The 20,708-nt window shown below is 47.1% G+C and overlaps 1 protein-coding gene across 2 annotated transcripts in view; it reads right to left on the bottom strand.

Moving 5' to 3' along the window:
• Nucleotides 1-20,708, bottom strand: part of HDAC8 (histone deacetylase 8) — a 1,597,648-nt gene that overhangs the window by 1,303,244 nt on the left and 273,696 nt on the right. For both annotated transcript variants that reach the window (XM_069648647.1, XM_069648648.1), the window contains one exon: nt 5,138-5,250. In XM_069648647.1, the coding sequence (XP_069504748.1) occupies nt 5,138-5,250 (113 nt within the window). The remainder of the gene's footprint in view (nt 1-5,137; nt 5,251-20,708) is intronic.

Raw genomic sequence — 20,708 nt, forward strand, 5'->3', positions numbered from 1 at the left:
CGATGCTTCTCGTGAATGGGGACGTGAAAGTAGGCGTCCTCCTGAACCAGCGACGTCAGGAAATCTCCTTCCTCCAGTTTGCCGAGCACGTGCTACAACGTGAACATCCTCAATTCCCAAAAATTCAGGAACGTGAGATGTTGCAGGTCGAGAATGGGCCTCCAGCCCCCAGTCTTCTTTACCAAGAAGTATCTAGAGTAGACGCCGGAGCCACTTTGGAACCAGCTCTAGTGCCCCTTTTCTTAACATGGCCCGTACTTCCTGCAGGATCTGGGGGATGTACTGCTCCTGCCGGGCCACCAGTTGGATCCGCTGACACTTCTGATGGAATTATAGAGTGCACCCATCGGTCGGTGGAGATCTTTTCCCACTTGATGAAGCCCGCCAGCCGGCCTTCCACCTGGGTGCATGGGTGGGAGCCCGACGTCCTGGCCAGTTCCATCCTGTTTCAGCGCCTGTGTGCCTTCTTGGGAGCGACGACATAGGCCACCCCCGAAAGCTTTGGAACAACCCCTGTAGGCGTCCTGTATTGTGGAACGCGAGGGCTGGCGGTACGAGGATGATCCCCCGCCGATCGACGACCTGCCGGATTTCCATCCCGAGGCACAAAAGGAAGGATGATGTTGCTGAAGTGTGCCAAGGGCACGGGCCATCTCTGTGTCAGTCTTGATGGCTTGCAATCATTCGTCGACTGCCTTCCCAAAGAGATTGTCCCCATCGAAAGGCTTATCCAGGACCCTTGTCTGAACTTTCTGCCGAACGTTGGTGGCTTTCAACCAGCCACGACGACAGAGGCAGACACGTTTCCCATCGGTCGGAACCCTGTGTCCGCGATGTCCAAGGCCACAGTGATGGCATGGTTCCGATGCCACCTCGCCCTCTTGAAGGATCTCCAGCGCCTTGACCAATTTGTCGCTGGGGAGAAATTCCAGCAGCAGGCCATCTTCTATCACAGCTCCCTGTTGTATCTGGCCAGAATCGCAAGTGCATTTGCTGCCTTGACCATCGTTGCCGCCGAGTAGATCACCTTCCTACCCACAGCGACCAACTTCTTCCCCTCACTGTACGGGAAAACGGACGCTGAAGATAAGGGATTTGAAGACTTCTTCCTCGCAGCCACCGAGACCACCGAGTCCGGGGAGGGCTGCGACCGCAGGCCTTTGGGTGCGGTGCAGACTCCGGCAACCGGTACTTCTTTTCCAGCCTGTCTCTTTTCGTCAGGGCTGTGCCGGGATTTCTCATCAGCGCCAGGCCCTCATCCCAAACGTCATCCAGGAGAGGCACCGCCAGAATGGTCTTCCTCTTCACCTCACAACATTGATAAAGGAAATTTCTTGCTCTTCTTGCTCTCTTCTGGCATCAGCTGAAGGAGCTCAGAGTCGCGGGCGATCATGGCATGGAACGATCCCACTTCGTTCGGGGAAGAAGTCCTTGGCGGCGGGGGAAATGATGCCGTTGTCATCCATGCCCGTTGTCGCATTGTCCATCCCTGTATCCCTACTGGGGGGAAGGGCATGTGTGGCGGTTGATGAGGCGGCGTAGGTGCCGTTTTCTCTTCTTTGCCAGGGGCCCCGGTCCAGCGATACATCCCTGGGAGGTATCGGGGGAGGGGTTGGCTTGCTGGGCCCAACAATCACGTCGGCATCCACCTCGGCGTTTCGGCAGTCATCTTCATCGTTCCCCATGTCCTCCAGGACCGTGTGAATGGACACCAGGTCCTCTTTATCCGAAGAAGAAATATCCGTGCCCTGGAGCACGGTAGGGGCCCTCACCCCCGCCCTTTCATTCGTCCTGAGGAATTGGTCTTGGTCTCAGGGATGGCATCCTCTTCTTCAGCGTTTACTCCACCAGCTTCACCAAAGCCTCCCGCTGGAGGGGGGGGGTTTATGGGAGGGGGGTGGAATGCCAATCTGGGTGCCGTCAGGGTCCCCTGAACTGGGTTAGCCCCCTTCACCTTCGAGAGGGCGGCTGCCACCAGCACGATGAGGATGACCTCGCCAGGACCAACTGGGCCTCCAGGGGCAGGGCGGACACCCTACCCTGCGCCTTTGTCTTCTCCGGCTTCTCCCGCAGTTTCCCTGGGCTAGCCGATTTCCTCTTGGAGGAGGAGATGGAGGCAGACAGTGAAGTTGAGCGTGCCCCTGCTAGTCGTGAGACCTGCTTGTGAGGCAACCCCAACGGACTTAAAGTGCTTGGCCTTGTCTTGGGCCCCCACGGATGGAGCACCCTCAAAGGACTTAGAAGCCAGCTCCTCGGACCAGCCAGTCCTGGGTGAGTTATGCCCCTGCTTGCCACACAGGGTAGAGGCCTTGGCGTTGAGCCACGCCACCAACCTACTGTGACCATCCTTGACGGTGCACTTGGAGAAACCAAGGCAGATTTCACAATCCGCTTCCTTGTGATCTGGATGGAGACAGAGGCACTGGGAGTGTTTGTCCTCAACAAAAACATTCCTCAATCCGCAGCTGAAGCACAGCTTGAGAGGGACCCTCCGTCCTTCTCCTCTGACATGGTCCGGCGTGCGGTGTAGGCCCGATGGCTTTCTGGAATCTTCGATGAAACGCTTGATGATTCTTGCCCTTGAGGGGCGTTGAAAGACACCGACAAACTGATCCCTGCCGGTCAAAGGAGCGAAAGAGCACATAGGCTCTATTTGACAAAAACAGGAACTTTTTAATGAAAATGAGCACAAAAACGTAGAAAAGGTCTCAGAGCAAAACACAAGGACTCCCAACACTTGAACGTGCGGTAAAAATCTGAAGATGGCTGCCAAAGGATAGGCTTAGGGAGAGGGCAGTCATTGGCTGGGGGCAGTATGACCCAGAGCTCAGTGATTGGTTTATCGGAGAAAGACAGTTTGTAGGTGAAAGTGAAACTTTTTTCTTTTACCGAGGATTCCAGACCTGACGACAGGGAATATTCATGAGCATGTGAATCCATGCCATACCCCATGCTGAAGAAGGGGAAGATCATAGTTTTTCAGGCACTTCACAGACCATACACTGAGATGGAGGGCGCAACGGCATAGCCCTCTGCAGCAGCATCCTAGAGATAGACGTGCAGAGAGGGAGACGGCCCACAACAAAATGGTGAAGGGTCTTTGTGGCCTCAGTATGCACAGCAATGTGGCAGCCCACAACATAAGAGTGTCACATGGGTTAATTGTAGCCTGCCACAGACGTCAGCTCTTAAGCAATGCATGCCCTCTGAGAGCTTTCCCTTTATGATCTCAATCACATGCACACAAAACATAAAAGTAGGACCCAAAGAGTGGGTAGGTGTGGGGCATAGAAGACTGGTCAAGAGCATTGAGTGAGGGGAGTAGGAGAAGCGGAGGGAGAGGTTGGAGCCAGGGAGAGTGAGTGGATAGAAGAGGCTATGAGAGAGGAGGGAGAGAGTGGACAGGAGAAGAGTGGATAGAAGAAGGAAAAGGTGAACAATCTGAGGGGTAAGGAGAGGATATGTTAAAATGTCGAAGTTGGAGGGAAGAATAGGTGGAGAGGGTAAAACAATCTAAAAGAAGGAGGTAGAGAAACACAAGGAAAGGAGCCAAAACATCTTAAGAAGGCAGAAGAGGGGAGTGAAGGAAGACTGGTCAGGGAAGGAATGAGGTAAGGCTGAGGAGATAAAGACTTGGGAGGAGAATGAGAAACATCTAGAGGAAGGGAATGGAGGAGGAGAGACATGGAGGATAGGCAGGAAGAGAAGGAAAGGAATGAGTGGAGAGAAGTTGAAAGGAACAACTCAGAGGGAAGCCACGACCGGTGGAGAGTTCAAGAGAAAGCCCTAAGGTGAAAGAACAAAGTAATTTAAGAATTGGGTCAGAAGGATTTCCTAAAATAGGGATGAGAGGGTAGGTCCAGTCCTGTGCTAAGCCTGAGAGAAAGAATGTGGGAGGAGATCCCTAATCTAGCCTCGGGTCGCTGAGGCCAATGAGGAGAGTAAAGACAGAAGTATGTGAGGGTCCATCTCTTGTTGAGCAATCCGACTGACCCCGAACAACCTAAGGGTACCTGGTGGTGGTACCTGGTAATACAGTGGAGGGGAATGTGATGAATCCAATTGAGTCATCACAGATATCCCGGCGGTGACTACCTCCCATGTGGCCAGGTGACGACAACCGCTTCCTGATCCTGACCCTGGAGGCGGCTATATGAGGGGGGGGATCATATGGGAGGAGAGATGTCATGACTTCATTGGATAAGATATGGTATCCCCCATTTGGCCAAGAAAAATCCCCCCGATACCCAATACACTAGTGGCCTATTGCCAGGCATCTGTTCCTCCCTTTAGGGAAAGTACAGAAACCTTTTCCCAACACCCTTCAGACCAACCTCCCATTCTTGGTGTAAAAAGTAAAAGCTTCAAGAATACCTTTTTTTAAAAGCACCAAGAATACCTTGTTCAGTTCTAGTTCCCTTTCATATAGAACTGTTTTTTCATATGGAACCACAGAGAGATTTTCCAAATGCTATGCATCTGTTGACATCAATGGACTCCAATTCCCACAACCACCCAAGTACTGGGACGAGAAGGATGAAGGAAATTATGCCACGCAGAAAGAGCCTCAAGCTCAATGAGCGTGCTAGTTTTCCGAAAGCCCCGTTGCACGGGACATTTAAAGATGGAACTATGAGCAGCTGTTGAGGAGAAGTTGCATCAAAATACAAGTGGTCCTACACATATTTGTTAAACAACACACTTCACTGAATGTTCCTTTCCCATTCCAATCCGGTTATAGAACCATCATTGTACCATCAGAAAACCAAATTCTATGGGTATTGTTTGATATCTTTATTGAAAAAAATTAAAATACTATGTCAGATGGTACTGTGCATGCGTTCTGGCAGTCATAACTTTTTCTTCCAAAGCAGCAACCCAATGCACTGCCATGGGGGATGCAAAGCACCTGTGGTCACCATCAATCACCATCAATCAACTGAAGGAGACTGCAGAACTTTAATAGTTTATGCAATTGGACAACATATTTCCAGTTAGCACAAACATGTTGATTTAAACCTGAGGGACTATCTGTCTAGATCTTCTGTGGGGCAACACCTCAGCAAAACGTTGGGAAATAAACACCTCACAAAACAGCTTTCCATGCGTATGTTGAAGACTAAAGGAAGCCTCTTACCATCCCCATGATGTAAATCGAGGTCGACGTACAACACTCGATCATATTTCTGCCGCAATCTCAAAATTCCCAGCACCGCGTCGTTCAAGTAACAGAAGCCAGAAGCTTCATCTCTGTAAGAAACAATGACGTGTTAGTTGCGGCTATCAGAGGGAAGTGAAGGGACTGATAATACACTGCCTTTCCTTCCTTAGAAACACTACTCACCTCTGACTTTCCCAGCCCGTGCACAGAAAAAAAAACTAGCATGAGCTGGGAAGAATTGCGGCAGCCCTCGTTCAATCATGGCAACCCCATTTAAGTTTAGAAACAACAGAAATGCATGAAAAGTAACTTGCCTTTTTGTGCGGTTATGGTCAGGAATGTGCAACATAACCATGAGCAGAACAAGTCCATCACGTATTTATTTAACCAATATAGAAGAAACAGGGTTTGATACCTTTTATTGGGCTAACTAAAAACACTATTCAAGAAATGGAATTAATAGACATGCCGCCAAAAATAAAAAAATAATGACAGTCTTAAATGCATAAACGCCATTCATCCATTTGTTTTTGGCAGTGCTATTACCAGTGACAGAGCATGAAGAGAAATGTACAGTGCATTCCCATAAACCAAACCTCCTGTAAACATTTCTGTACTGAGCAAGTGATAGCAGAGAGGCTGGAAGGGGTGCGGTTTCAGTTTTCCCAAACACCCAGTGGATTACATCTCTGTCTGGACAGCAACAAGGAGTTCATGCCAAGGTCTGAATATTCGAACGGCAAAGCAGTTGAGGAGTATGGCGTAAACCTTTGGTTTGCTCAGTCGAGGGAATATAGATTATCTTGGGTGCCATGTCCTATTTTATTGATGTATTATGGGAGTTTTCATCTATACATTTTTGAATGATACAACTGGTCTTGAAGGCGATTTAGATGTAGTTGCCACTATACATTATTTGCTTTCATGACCGTACACAACAGTAAGTGAAGTAGCAGGAGGCACTGATTTGATCAACACAGTGTCATGATAATGTTGAGACTGAACACAAACCCCTTCAGCTTGGAGCTGTGGTACAAGGACTTTTACTGGGACGAGTGATAGGGTGACGGTGGCTTGAGAACTAGTGCACCCAGTGTGCTAGATAAGATTTTGAGGTGGGAGTATTATATTCCCTATTTTTTAAATGAGTAAATGATTTTTAAGGGAGTAAAAAAGTAAGCACAAGTCCCAATGGGAGTGTAAGATACCTAATTATTGATGCACATAAAAAGATACACGTTTACCCCTTTGGGTCAGGCAGTAATTCTATAAGTTTCTTCCTGTGGTATTATGTGCACTACTGGTTCAAACATATCCATGGGGCTGTGTGGGTGAAATCAGGGGCACAAGATCCTACGTGTCTGTTTCCTAATTTTTGTTGGGATTATTTGTACTCCCTATTTTTATTTTTTTAGGAGTATTTTCTTTTTTTTTTTAGGGAATAAAAGTGGTTGATAAACCTTTTACTGTAGGGCTGGGAGCACCATCTGAAGCCATTCTAATTAGTAGCCAATGAGTTTGAAGATTAAGGCTGGTAAAGGTTTGATAGTGCACAGGTAGGACTTGGTGTTTATTGACGTATTAGCTATGCCTAAATGGAGCGGGATGTCCCCAATATAGGAGGCTGCGGTTAACAATCGGAGGGTGGGTGGAGACCGGGATGAGCACAGACTTCACAAGCGAGGAAGAGTTCAATTTGTAACTCTTTTGATGTCCAGATGGGAAAGAGTTCTATAGTACGGATAACTCAAGACTGGAAGAAGGTGTGGTGATCTAAAGTCTCAAAATCTACACTAAGAGGGGGCGCAGGAGAAGATGGCCGCATAGGACCGTAGCTCCTGCTTCCTCAGCAAAGCAGAGATGACACTGAGAAATACCACCCAGAGAAAGTGAATCTGCACACATCTGCCAGGAGAAAAGTGAGAGGCGAACCGAGGAAGTGAAACGGGGAGCCCAAAGGGACACAATAGAGAGGAGAACCCTGAAGTAAAGACACAGTGGGGCTCGTCGACATTGCGCAAGGAGAAGAGGCCTCAAGCCATTGACTGAGATTACTGCGCACTCAGACTGAACCCTATACCGCATGTACAGGAAGCATGAAGAGAAGCACCATACTGCCACAAAGACCTTCGGGTGAAAAAGACAGAAGAGGCACCGGCCCGACATCAGCCAAAGGTGCGGTTGCGGCAGAGCAGGTGAACACATTGTCCGATTGCACCTTGAGCAGAAGAGGAGGGTGGCGGAACCCCAGCCAGAAGAAACGAAGGGGCAACAGCAGCGACAAAGACAGGGCCCCTGATCACCGCGGAAGAGGAGGACACCCACGGTGAGTGGAGGAAGGCCTCAAGGTGGAAAGTGTGCGGCGACCGTCAAGAGAGGTATCTGGAGAGTGAGCGACACACCTGTCCGACGACAAAAGGTACGTCTGAGCCCCCCCTCGTCCCGAGCCCTGACAATCTTCCCACTGAAGGGGTGACAGAGAGAGGAGACCCGGGGTGAGGGGAGCCCAGGAGGAACGCTGCGTGTGGAGATACCCAGGTCACCAGTAAAGTACTGACGGCGCCGGAGCAAGGAAGTGGTGGGTGAGGGAGAAGGAACCGGCCAGAACTGCACGACAGGATTACACGCAGGCAGACACAGCCTCTGTAACTCTGCACCACAGGGATCACAATACCGGAAAGGAGGGCCGGAGGGGATAGAGAGCTGAACAACACAGAGGAACCAAGCCAGGCCTGGATGCATGATGAGCCCATAAACAACCGCAATGCATGAAGGACGAGTCGCGGAAAGAGTCGTAGCAGCCACTATGGACCAGTTTTAAATACAACCCTAGTGGAGACACCAGCACCGGCAGCTGCGGAGGGGGAACAGGAAAGGGGGACAGAAGAGCGGAGCATTACCCCCCCCACCGAGAAAACAAGCAAGTGAAAGGATCAGCCAACTGGAGAGGGGTCAGGATAGCCCAGAAGCTTGTGGGAGACGGACAATAACGGGGCACGGAAGACGTAGGCCCGACAAGGAGTCAGCATAGGCTCCAGAGCAAGAAAATGTGCCCACTGAAGGCACAGTAGTAGGCCACCAAAGGGGACACTAAAGACACGCTGAAAATACCAGCCTCACGGCACACACAAGGAAAGAAGGCAGCGAGGAGGCAAGGGCCGCCCTCTCTGTGTGAGCATCCCCCAGGCGCCTGAAGTGCAACGCAAAGGAGGCACAGAGGCTCCCTGCACTGCGCACACGGTCTGGGAACGAAGGAGCAGGCCACAATCACTAAGAGCAAAAAGGGGACAGAAAAAACTGCCAACGTAGAGTACCTAAAGATAGAGGTAAACTGTGCTGCAAGAAGAGTGGTGCGTGACAGCATAGGCGCAAGAGGAAAAGAGGAGAGTGGGACGGAATGTGGCTCTGAACGACAGCAGAGGGAGTGACCAGATGAGAAGCTCGAGGACGAGGCCTGCAGGGCAACAGAGGAAACCGGAAAGGAACCTGAAAAAAGAACAGAGAGAACCCGGGTCCGTAAAAGGGGGACACAAATAATATACAGAAAGGGACAAAAGGGGAAATTCAGCAGTGAGAGGTACGAGAGTCAAGGGAGGCACGTTCGAGAGACGATGCAGAAAGCCCCAGAGATCAAAATGGCGACGGGAATGGACATGATCATGTTCTCGACGAAAGAAGATACAGGATACATACTGGCGGAGAATTAAGGCCCTCAGAGGAGACATACAGGTCTCCCTAGCCGACCTAACAGGAAGAATGGCCACAGTGGAAAGCAAGGTCGAAGGGCTTGAGCATATCCAACTGAACGCAGATATGGTCGAAATGTGGCTGGACGCGAGGATGACGGAGTTGGAACTCAGGGAAGAGGAAGTGATGCTCAAAATGGACGATTTGGAAAAGAAAACAGAGAGAGGCGCAATAACGTAAGGATACTGGGACTGAATAAAATCAGCAAAGGAAATACAGAGGCAGGTTAAGGAAAAAGTCCAGGCACTGGTGCACCAGCTCTTTGAAGTGGAAGGAGGCAAGACGGAGCGACTCAAAAGGTCACACAGAGGAGGTAAGCCCTGTGGGAATGGCCCCCGATCAATAGTACCCAAATTCCTGAGCTACAATGACAGAATGGAAGTTCTGAACAGAGTAAGCAGCAGCGGGAAGTGGAGTTTGAAGGCTCCAAAGTCACGATATCTCAGGACCTATCAAACCTCACGCTTGCCAGACAGAGCCTGTAGACCTCTCACGACATGGCTATGAGAAAAAGAAACTAGATACAGGTGGGGCTATCCTTTCTCGCTGCAATTCTAGGTGGAAGGAGTAGACTGTTGAATAACGTCAGCAGAAGCAGCGGAACAGGCCCTGGCTCACCTTGCAGCAGACACGGAGGCATCGCCGAGAAGCCCGCAAGGACCATCCACAAGTGGGGAACGCCCTAGACCCGCACCGGGCCTGCAAAGGCAGAGAAGAGGACAGACTCGGAGGAAATATTTGTGAATTAACGGGCCCTCACCACTTAAGGCCCCCACGCCACAGGAACCAAGCCCAGAACGAAGCTCCGGAGAACAGGAGGTGTGAACACCGAAGTGACAAGAACACGACCGAGTGGACATTTTGGAAAACAAAAGAAGAATTGCTGGCGGGAGCTAAAACGCTTCACTCCAAAGTGGCGCTTAGTGAGAGAGGGGGCGTCTCTGAGACTTGTACTCAATACACCAAGTTAGAGTTACAAACAGTTAAACAGTTACGTTTGAATGTTGATGAAGGGGTAGGCTCCAGGAAGACACACGTCTGGTATGTAGAAAATGGATTCCAGGGAAAGGAGATAGTCGAAAAAGAAGGGTCCCTAACCACACAAAAATTTAAAAGGAGGGCAGGGGGGTACAACCACGATGTGGAAAGATGATCCTGGGAAGGGTCCAATTGTGAGCGCACTGAATGTGAAAGGCCTCAACTCACTGGCGAAGAGGTCCCTAGTGGTGAGGGAATTCCGAAAGGCTGCGTTGGATGTGCTTTTCTAGGAAGAAACAAGTCTATTAAAGGTGGAAAAGAGCGTCGATAGGGGGAGGAATCGGTCAGGTACACTGGGCATCGGGGAACAACAAAAATTGAGGGGTGGCTATAGTGCTCCACAAACAATGCAGGCTATGTGACTGTGTAGCCATGAATATGCTAGAAGGAAGAATGCTGATACTGCAGGGTACCATGGAGGGAGCGAGAATAATACTGATGGCAGTTTATGCCCCTAAACAGGGACAGGAGGAATTCTTAAGGGAGGCGTTTGATGCCGTAAAAGGGCTTGAGGCAGACCTATATGTCATAGGGGGTGATCTCAACTCATGGGCAAATGAAACCTGGTATAGAAAAGCGAAGGGGGGTGGGGAGACCTGAAGGAGGGGTGAAAAACTGGGATACCTGGGGCGTGGACTGGAGAGGCGTAGCTTGATAGCTGTATGGAGAAGTCAGCAGCCGTGGGAGGACGACTTCACATTCTTCTCAGTTGTTGTCTAAGAGGGCGGAACAGAAGGTGATGGGGGAGAAGACCCTATGGAAATTGAGGTATCTGAAACAGAAGTATTACGAAAAAGGAGACAAAGCAGATGCTCTGCTAGCAGCGAGGCTCCGTGCGCAGAGAGCGGAGAGATGGGTGTCCAAGTTGGGACCAGATCACACCCAAGGAAATTGCAGAGGGGTTCGCCCAATACTATGAGAAATTATACAAGTCTGAAGCCTCTGACACGGAAAATGCAGTGGGTGAATACTTAAGGGGGGAGAACATGAACAAATGCACGCGTGCAGAAGTGGAACATCTAGAAAGCCCGATAACGATAGAAGAGGTAAAGGACGCAATAGCGCACCTCCCTAACGGGAAGGCACCAGGGAAGACGTCTACACCACGGGGTTCTATAAAAAAATACAGGAGTCCTGGCACCTAACATGGTGAAGTTATACAATAATATACTGGACACAGGGGACGCACCCGCAACATTCACTAAGGCCCCCGATATCGGTAATCCCGAAGGAAGGGAGAGACCCAGCATAATGCTCGTCATACTGCCCAATCTCGCTTTTAAATGTAGACGAGAAAATAGTCACGAGAATTCTGGCAACACGGTTAGAAGAGAAATTGCCCAAGATAGTACACCCAGATCAGATGGGATTTATAGCAGACAGACAGGGTCGACAGAGTTGAGTGGGACTTCCTCTTTGCAATATTACGTAAGATAGAGATGGGGGATAGAATGTGCTGGGCGATTGGGGCAATCTACTCGGGAGCCACGGCGAGGGTGGTTGTCAACGGGACAACATCGAAGGAATTCAAGCTGGTTAGGGGAACCAGGCAGGAATGCCCTTTATCATCCTTATTATTTGCACTAACGATGGAACCGCTAGGGGAAAAAATACGAAAGGAAGACCAGATAAAGGGGATCAGGGTAAAGCACATAGCCACAAGGTGAACATCTACGCCAATGACATACTGCTATACTTCTCACAGATAACAGGACCGGTCCAGAAGGTGCTCCAGACGCTGGAAGAATATGGGTGAAGTGTCAGGCTTTAAGGTGAACGTTAGCAAATCGATCCTCCTCCCCCTACGGGAATACACGGAAGCCAACTGTGAAAAATTGGCAGATCTAGGCACACCAATAGAGAGAGACAGTATAAAGTACCTGGGGGTGAGAATACCGAAAGACCTGAATAATTTATACGAGTACAACTTCCCCCCGCTCCTGCATAAGCTATTCACGGACAGAACTGGATGCCTGGTCAACACTGATGATTTCCTGGTTGGGCAGGCTAAACGCGGTAAAAATTATGCTTCTCCCTAGAGTATTATACCTATACCAGGCGCTCCCGATAGAATTACCTGAATCACACTTCGCAGAACTGAAAAAAAGAATAGTGAGATTCCTGTGGCAAGGGAAAAAACAGAGAGTGGAATACAGGCTATTGGTGTAACCAAAAGAGAGGGGGGGTGGGACTCCCTGAGATGCGCACCAGCTACATAGCAGCCGTACTTAGAGCCCTGATTCCCCACCTGCGCATGGACAGAAATGAGCAATGGGTAGGGAAAAAAAATGTCCTATTTCGACCAGTCACTGGGAGAATGGCTATGGGCACTGGGAAAGGCAGCCCCGGGTAGAGTGCAGTCACATCAAATTCTGGGGCCTCTCTGGCGATTGTGGAAGATCAAAAGGGAAATGACTGGGGTAAAAACACGGCTGTCACCACTAAGCCACATATGCCCCCCGTCGATATAGGACAACATACCAGATCATGAGAGGTTCCAGGACTGGTTCGAAGCAGGGTTGGAAAGAGCGGGACAGGTCCTAAAGAAGGACAGATTCCTAGATATAACAGACCTGGAGGAGATACTGGGGATAGGGAAAGTCTCTGCATTCAAATACCTACAGCTCAAGGGGTTACTGATGTCTGAAGAATGGAAGGTAGAGCTACAGAGAGAACTGACACGAACAGAGAGATTAATAGACACAGAGAGGGGGACAAGGGGCCTCATATCCAGAATGGACCAGGCGTTGTTGGAGACGCAAAGGGGAGAAATGTGTACATACAAGAAAAGATGGGAGCCAGACATGGGGTTGGAAATGGAAAAGGAACAGTGGAGGCAATTGTGTGTGAATGCCCACCGTACATCTGTGGCTTGCCAATATAAATTACACAGGATTAAGCTCCTATATAGGTGGCAGTGGGACCCAGTCAGGATATCAAAGATGTTCCTGGGAGCAGATCCTCACTGCTAGAGGAAATGCGGACAAATGGTGGACTATTGGCACTGGTGTTGGGGAGTGGGGTAACAAGGTGAAGTATTGGAAAGAGATCCTCGGGTGGATAAACGACCTGGAGGGAATAGAGCACTGCTTGGACCCCATACTGGTGTTATTTGGAATGGAGACGGTGGAGGGGGACTGGGTGAAACTTCCACACATGCCACACTATCTCCTACTGGTGGGAAGGGCCTGTTTGGCTGGGGGTTGCATGAGAGAGAGAGGGGCTCCCTAATGAAAGAGAATGGGCCTTGAAAGCACTGGACCTATATAGAGTGGAGGAGCTAAACTAGACAGATACACCATCAGACCCCAACAAGTGCCATAGAATGGGCAGCCTTCCTTAAGAAATATGACCCAAAGAGGCCACAGGCACAAGGGGTTAAGGACGGCACAAGGGAAGGTGGAATGCGGAGGGGAGAGAGTGACCTTAATACTCTGGTCGCAAACAGCGGGAGCTAAGATAAAGAGGAGTCGACAACTGTTAATGGGGGGAAGAGAGAATTAGTGCAAAAGGTGTGCCCAAATTGGGACCCTAGTGAAAAGAAGGGGACCCCAAAAATGACTATGGTAGGGAAGTTCTTGAAGAAGGTTGTAGTGAACTTCTCCAAATACTGGGACATGGGTATACAAAGATGCATTGGAGGTGGCATTCCTGGAGCCACGAAAGACATATGTGCAAAAAGGAGAGGGGACAGGGGGATGGGGGTGGAATGGGATGGGATGGAGAGTTTAAAGTTACAGTTGGGAGGGAGAGGGAGGGGGAGCAGAAAATCCGTAAGGTGAATGCAGGATGGTATACGAGAAACTGAATAAGCATGTTTTAACTATGCAAATTCACCAATAAAACATATTTGAAAAAAAAATAATAATCCACACTAAGCAAAAGAAGTGCCAGGAAGCACAAGCCTTTGATTTTAATAAGTAAACAATGTGCTCCATGGCAGGATCCAAGTCAGGTGAGCAGATTCTGTGCATCAAGGATGACAGTTTTAAATCGGATTTGCATCATCATTTTGAGGGTGTTCGCTCTGCACTCACTGTACCTTTTGGGTCTTAAGGTTGTCTTTTTGGGGGAAAATGTTTGAGGGGGGACAGGGAATATTCTTTTTCATATCCAGTTCATATAATTTATCTTTGGTGAGGCAAAGATGTCTGAAAAGTTTGAGGAATTTGGTGGTGTTAAAGTCACTGGATTAAGTGCAGACAAAACGAGTTAGTGCTGGGTTTCAACGGTGGTAGCAGAGTACGATGAGAGTCAGAATATCAATAACGATGGTTGTCATCAAGGTATGGGTCTGCTTGGGCAGGTCTGATAGCTGGCCTAGTGGACAAGGTGGTGTGATAAATCCAATGAAGTCATCACTGATCTCCCGGTGGTGACCTCCTCCCATATGGCCAGGAGACGGCAGCAGCTACCTGAACCTGTGGGCGGCTATATGAGGGAGGATCACATGGGAGGAGACCACCTCTGGGGAGATTTCATGGCTTCATTGGATGAGACATGGTATCCCCCGTTTGCCCTTGAAGAGAATCCTCTCATGCCCAATACCCTCATGGCCTATTGCCATCCGTCTTCCCCTTCCCCTAGGGAGGATAAGAAAAACCTTTCCCAAAATCAGATAGATCAAACTTCCAACTTTGGTCTACTTTGTGGAAATTAAGCGATTGCCTTGTTCAGTTCCAATTATACATCATCTACAACTGATTTGCCATTTGGATTGAAACCAATTATCCAATCCCTTTTTACCAACCAGCAACAAAGGACTTTTGTCCAAGAATTACTTGAATACTGGGACAAAGAACAATGAAAGAGCAGTGCAGAGAGGAAGAAACCACAGACCCACTGAGCAATTTCGTTGTTTTATGAAAAAACCTGTGCCAGGGAAATTTACAGGATGGAGGCAAAGTGATAGAGGCTGCTGCTGTTGTCGATAGAACGGTTCACCTCTCTGCGAGGCTCGAGATTCAATAAAAGCACAGACCGATGTGGTGGAGCCGCGTGGGTCACCATTCAGGAAGAGGCGCGACGCAGCAAGGTCGGGACATGCTGCAGAAATGCCAGGAGCCGGCGGAAGACTCTTGGGCGTTCGCAGACCACGGGACGCAGTACCTTACCTACCGAAGCCTGAAGCGAAGCGGGCGGGCTGAAGAGAAGCCGCAGGAGACACTTGAACGAAGAGAAAGCAGTCACGCGAGGAAAGCAGGTGGTGTACCTTTGCCGATTGACCTGGAGCAAGCCCGAAAACGCCAGCAAGAGCCGGTGAGTCAACCCAAGCCTAGTGGGGACCCCAGGGCGTGCCAGCAAGCACGCCAAACAAGAATAATAGTAAACAAAATGGAAGAAAGAGAGAAAACAAAGGGACTCATTGTGAAGCGAGAAAACAAATTGCAAACAAGACACCCATCAGTATGTGAATGTATGGAATGAAATACATGGGGAACCTGAATCAGATATGTCACGAGGATATATTTTGCAACAAAGGGAAAGTGCAACTGTGGAAGAAGAGAGAAGCATCGTGTCAATACAAAGTCCTAGCAGGAGAATATAACAGGCAATTACAAGTGCATGAATATACGAGATCCTGGCAGGAGCGCATACCAGGAAATTGCAAGTGTTTGGATACAATAAATTATAAGAAACAAAAGTAAAACTTTGGTGATCAGACAAGAAGGAAGGAAAACCAGGGATTTTGAAAGAAACAGAATTACAACTCTAAGCAGCTTTATTCAGGACATTGCTATTGTGGGCCAAGAAAGATGCAATGAATGTTTGTATAAAGAGGAATCCAGAGGAAGGGAACTACCCTATGGAACAAGGACTCTTTATCCTTGGAGAACTTTTGAGTTGGAACCATTTATTCTTCATTTTACTAACTCTTTTTTTTCAGCACCTAAGGTTTAAGATAATTCTCTTTTCACCTTATAGTTTAGTTCATTGTGTGCGGGTCAGAATAGAAATTTTGTACTCAAGGACAGTTTTGATTTTGACATCCTGACACAGACAGATCCTTAGTTTTGGTTTTAGGTATGGAAATTCCTCTTAGCGCAGGGTTAGAGAGGCCTTTTCACAAACTTTTTATTTTCAAACATGGTTAACTTGTGTCTGAGTTTCATTCCTGACTCTTCACAGTGTTTAAAGCTTAAAATTATATTTCAAACTAACCTTCAATTTTTCTATCTCAATTTTTCTATATCAATTTCTCCCTTTAAAGTCACAAAACATGAGTTCGCTATTCATAGGACAATATGCGCTTATTTGCTCTCACATGGTTACAAAACAGATTAGTATGTGTGTGGTCTAGTAAGCATGCGAGTATGCATGTAACCATTTATTTTATCCTGAAGTGTATCTGTTACTTACTATTTAATAAAGCATTGATAGGACTGAAGGCCAGGTCATTTTTCCTCCCTTTGTTTTTTTTTCCTTCATAAAGCACTGGTCGACACACCATTGGGAATTTGACTCCTCCACCAACCCCCACACGCGCCCAGCACCCCCCCAGCCTTTCAGGTACATTGAATCAAAGATTTATTTCTAGGCTGTATTTTCCACAGCCCTGCATAGCATCAGAAAATACAGATCATTGGTCTTGATTCAATCTGTCATTTCGATACACCTAGGCATGAGTTGGACTAAAACAAGGCTTCCAGAGTAATGTTATTTGAAGGCCAGAAAAGGTAATCCCTAATAAACACAAGTTCCCTTAATCTTGATGTAATTATGTGTTGTAATCTCTTCGCACCACATAGTTGCTTGTGAAATCTCTTCAGCGATCCAAAATGCCATTAGCTGAAACCTTGCAAAAATGATCCCTCAATCCTACAGGTTTTTATTAACCCCCAAAATAACACAAAGCTGACACGCTAACCATACCTCTCCCTAACACCCATCCACCTCGCCTCTCTTCCTCCAACACTAAACTTCTCTACTCTTCCTTTACTGCTCAACGTAACATTGCACTCTGGAATGCTCAGTCTGTATGCAACAACATTTCCTTTATCGTCAACTAGAACAGCAGCTCTCCTCCCATACACATCCTTATTATCACTGAAACCTGGATCTCTCTATCAGACACTGCCCCTCGGCCAGCCCTACATGACTCGAGGCATCGGACACCGACTCTCCACCAACTCTCTTACCACCTCAATATCTCACAAATCTCCAATACCACGTTCTCTCCTACCTTTTTTTAATTCACCAGCTGTACTATTTCTCCAGCTCACTCAGTTTACATCATCGCTCTCCCTCGCCCTCCTGTTCCCACTGGACCATTATTTGATGTACTTGGGCAACTCCTGGAGTCTCTTTCCACTAAACATCACCTCATTCTCATAGGTGACTTCAACCTTTCCTCTCCAACCACTTCTTGGAAATCTGAACTTCAGTCTTTTCTTAGTGACCACACTCTACACTCTATCCATAAACTACCTAACCATAAGAGGAGTAACTCTTTGGATCATATATTCATCTCAACCCCTCTCTCAGCCACTTATACCACTGTCACACCATCCCTATCTGATCACTCCATTGTTTCCATCACCATCTCCTTTCTACGTTCCGATCTCTCCTTACCACGTCTCACCTATTAATAAAAGGAAATGTAAACATTCTGCCATTCACCCCTTTCCTACAGATCTCATTCTCCGCCTTCATACCTGATGCCTCTTACACTAACACTGCCTTCTCCAGCTTCCAATTCCTATTATAGTCCACATTCTCTCACTTCCCACTCCTAACTTTCATCACAAACTCTCTGCATCTTCAATCATGTGTTCCCCCATTCATATGCTGTCTCCTCACAGAAATGTGTTGGCTACTGCGCAAATAGAGGCAAACTCTGTTGCATGAGGATCGGCAACTCTACCTCTCTGCCCTGAACACTCTCACGTCCTCTCTTGATAGAGCAAAAATAGAATTCTACCTCATCCTATTGACTCTCCAACCATCCTCACCAGTTAAAGGGCTTCTTAAACGCACTTCTAAACCCATCAACTCCACTCTCACAACTAATGATATGATACGATATATGATATGATAGGTTATTTATATAGGGTCGCTGAGGCCAAGGTTAAAGTCTCCTAATATGATGCTTTGGGAGGAGTTCTTGAGGTTATTTGATAGGATGTTTGTTAGGTCTTATTCAAAGGATCCTAGAGGGCCGGGAGGTCAGTATATGAGGTGAATAGGGGCATGGGTGAAATGTGGCAAGCGAGGTTGCAATCCTGGAAACTGTTGGTTATTTTTCCCTGATTGTGGCTGCTTTTCAGGGCACAAGTAAAGGATGCATGTGGGTGGACCGCTTAACTTTTTTTTTCAGAGGGTGGACGCAACTGCTTAAATTTTTTGAGGTTGGCAAGCTTGCCCAAGTATTTGGCTACCAGGATTTTATCCAGGTTGTCATGTTCCCAGTGCAGATGCTTACTCACAAGAAAACAAGCACGTGTCTCGTATTGGGATTTTGTTTTCCAGGGAATATTTCACTACAGATTGCTGGGTTTAAAAGGTGAGCACATTTTATACTTTGCCAGCATATGTATCGGAAAACTTCCGGCTCTCAGGTTCTTTTTCTGGTGTTCATTACTTTTTTTTTTAAAGTCCAATGCTCTTTTGTTTTGCACACTTTCGTCCAAGGGGAAGGTCAATTGAACTAAATGTGTATATTTTGCTTTAAGATATGTTCACTTACTGTGTGTATATTCATGGGTGCCAGCTTTTGATTTTCGCTATGGGGACAAAAGTTCCCACACAGAGTGAAGCGAGAGAGCCGTGCTTGTGCCCAGTCAAAACACCACATTTTACAGCACATGTTGCAGCAGGAATAGGAAAAAAGTCATATGATTTACAGAAAGGTATACACATATAACATTTCAGCTACAATCACCTAACCTGATGAGTTGCCTTTGCAACAGTCTGCTATAGGGTCCCCTGATATTTCCACATCCAGCAAACCGTTTTAGCCTGCTGACCCCCTCCAATCAAGCCTCAAGGGGTACATTAATGAGACCAGATTTCTCATTTTGTAGTGAGCAGCACTTGATAAACAGTTATCTGCTTGGAGTTTATTTCTTTTGACAGTCAAAATAATCCTCCTCTCCACCAAAGTGAGTGCTCCCGGGCAAATCCATCACATTATGCCTTATTTGCTCAAATTAGAATTCTCTACAATGTGGAAAGGTTATTGTCGCAAATCATAGCCTTCATGGGAACAACAGAAAGGGCAAGAATAGGCAAAGAATCCCTGAAATACATTGCATATTTACTACAACAATTTTGACTTGTAGAAATGTTAGATATCATATCAACACATTCACCTTTATTCTCCGAAAAGGGTTAATAACATCTTGCTCTGATAGACATTGGCCTACTTGTGCAGGCAAAGAAACAATACAAATGTGTGTTTACACTGGAAAAAAGTTATCCGCAATTTTTTTAAGGGGACAAGTGGGAAAACACGGATAAACACAGAATCTGAACATTTGTGAAAACATTGGAAAACACCCCCGGAAGCACAAAAAAGAACCCCAAAAACAGGAAATCCTAAAAATGGGTCAGTGGAGTTACCCACTTCAAATTAATGAAACGTTCTGACTAGGGGTCAGAGTAAATACCACCTACACATCGAAATGCCAAAATTCACCTCCAGTTTCACCTATAGGTGTTTTTGCCTCCTGTTAAGCCACTTTTAGGTGAATTTAATTTTAGGGTTCATAATTGAGGGTAGATGGGAGTTATTTAGCTCCTGCTTGTAGCCTAGAAGAGCCCAGTTAGCTTGGCATAAGCAGCTACCATGTGCTAACCTCTGGCTCCTTCTGGCTCTCCAGGGCATCTGATGCCAAAGAATCACACCTATGTGAATTTAACTCTGTGTTTGGGACAATCTACAAACATTAGGATGCATCTAAACGGCATTTAAACCAGAAGGAGTGGACAAAATGGTAAATTTGCATTTTATAAGAAAGTTAGATTTGCGAACGCTATGTGCTAGCTCCTTGTTACACTGCGGCTGCCTTTTAGCTTATGATTATCGAATCTTCATTTTGATCCCTGCATTAGTTTCCCTAAAATGTCACTTTTTTTCTACAGGATTTGCCAATATTTCCACAGTGAAATTCAGCCATTTCACCTACCCCTACTTCGGACCTTAAGAGAAGACACAGATTGACAAACGAGCAAAGCGTGTCTTCTAGAAAATATTTTAGTTTAACTTGCAAGTGTCATCTGCAGCTATGTGAAATGAAATGGGGATTCATTTCTGTGTATCAGATTGCAAAATTCTAAGAACTGTGTCATGAAACATTGCAGGTGTTAGCTGTAAACTTTAGCTGAGTGATGCATTTTATTCAAGAAATTGATGTCATGTCCAACAAGAAAGGCAGGAATCCTCCTTTGTATATGGGTTAACATTAACTTAAATTTCAATTGTGAATCTTGTGGCATGGCAGAAGAAGGACTCGGACTAGAGGACATGTTTAAAATGTAGTTTTATTTAGATGAAAAGAAAACACTCATTGACTTCACAACGAAAAGGGAGTTCCCCTCTTAACAAAACTAAACGAATGCGTTTGTCTAATGTCAAAAATAAAATACTAGTCCTTGGTCCAAATCTAGCCCTACCACTTAGCAAAAATGTAAAAGAAATAGGTTGAGTGTCCTGAACTCTTGGCTCTTCCCGAAGGTATCCATAACTGTCCCAGCAATGCCTCCTGGCTCTGGATCCAGTGGTGAGAAGCAAACAAACATTCCACTCATAGAAAACAGTTCT

This window comes from Ambystoma mexicanum, chromosome 2q, assembly GCF_040938575.1.
Source record: "Ambystoma mexicanum isolate Mex_15411 chromosome 2q, UKY_AmexF1_1, whole genome shotgun sequence".
Classification (NCBI taxonomy): domain Eukaryota; kingdom Metazoa; phylum Chordata; class Amphibia; order Caudata; family Ambystomatidae; genus Ambystoma; species Ambystoma mexicanum.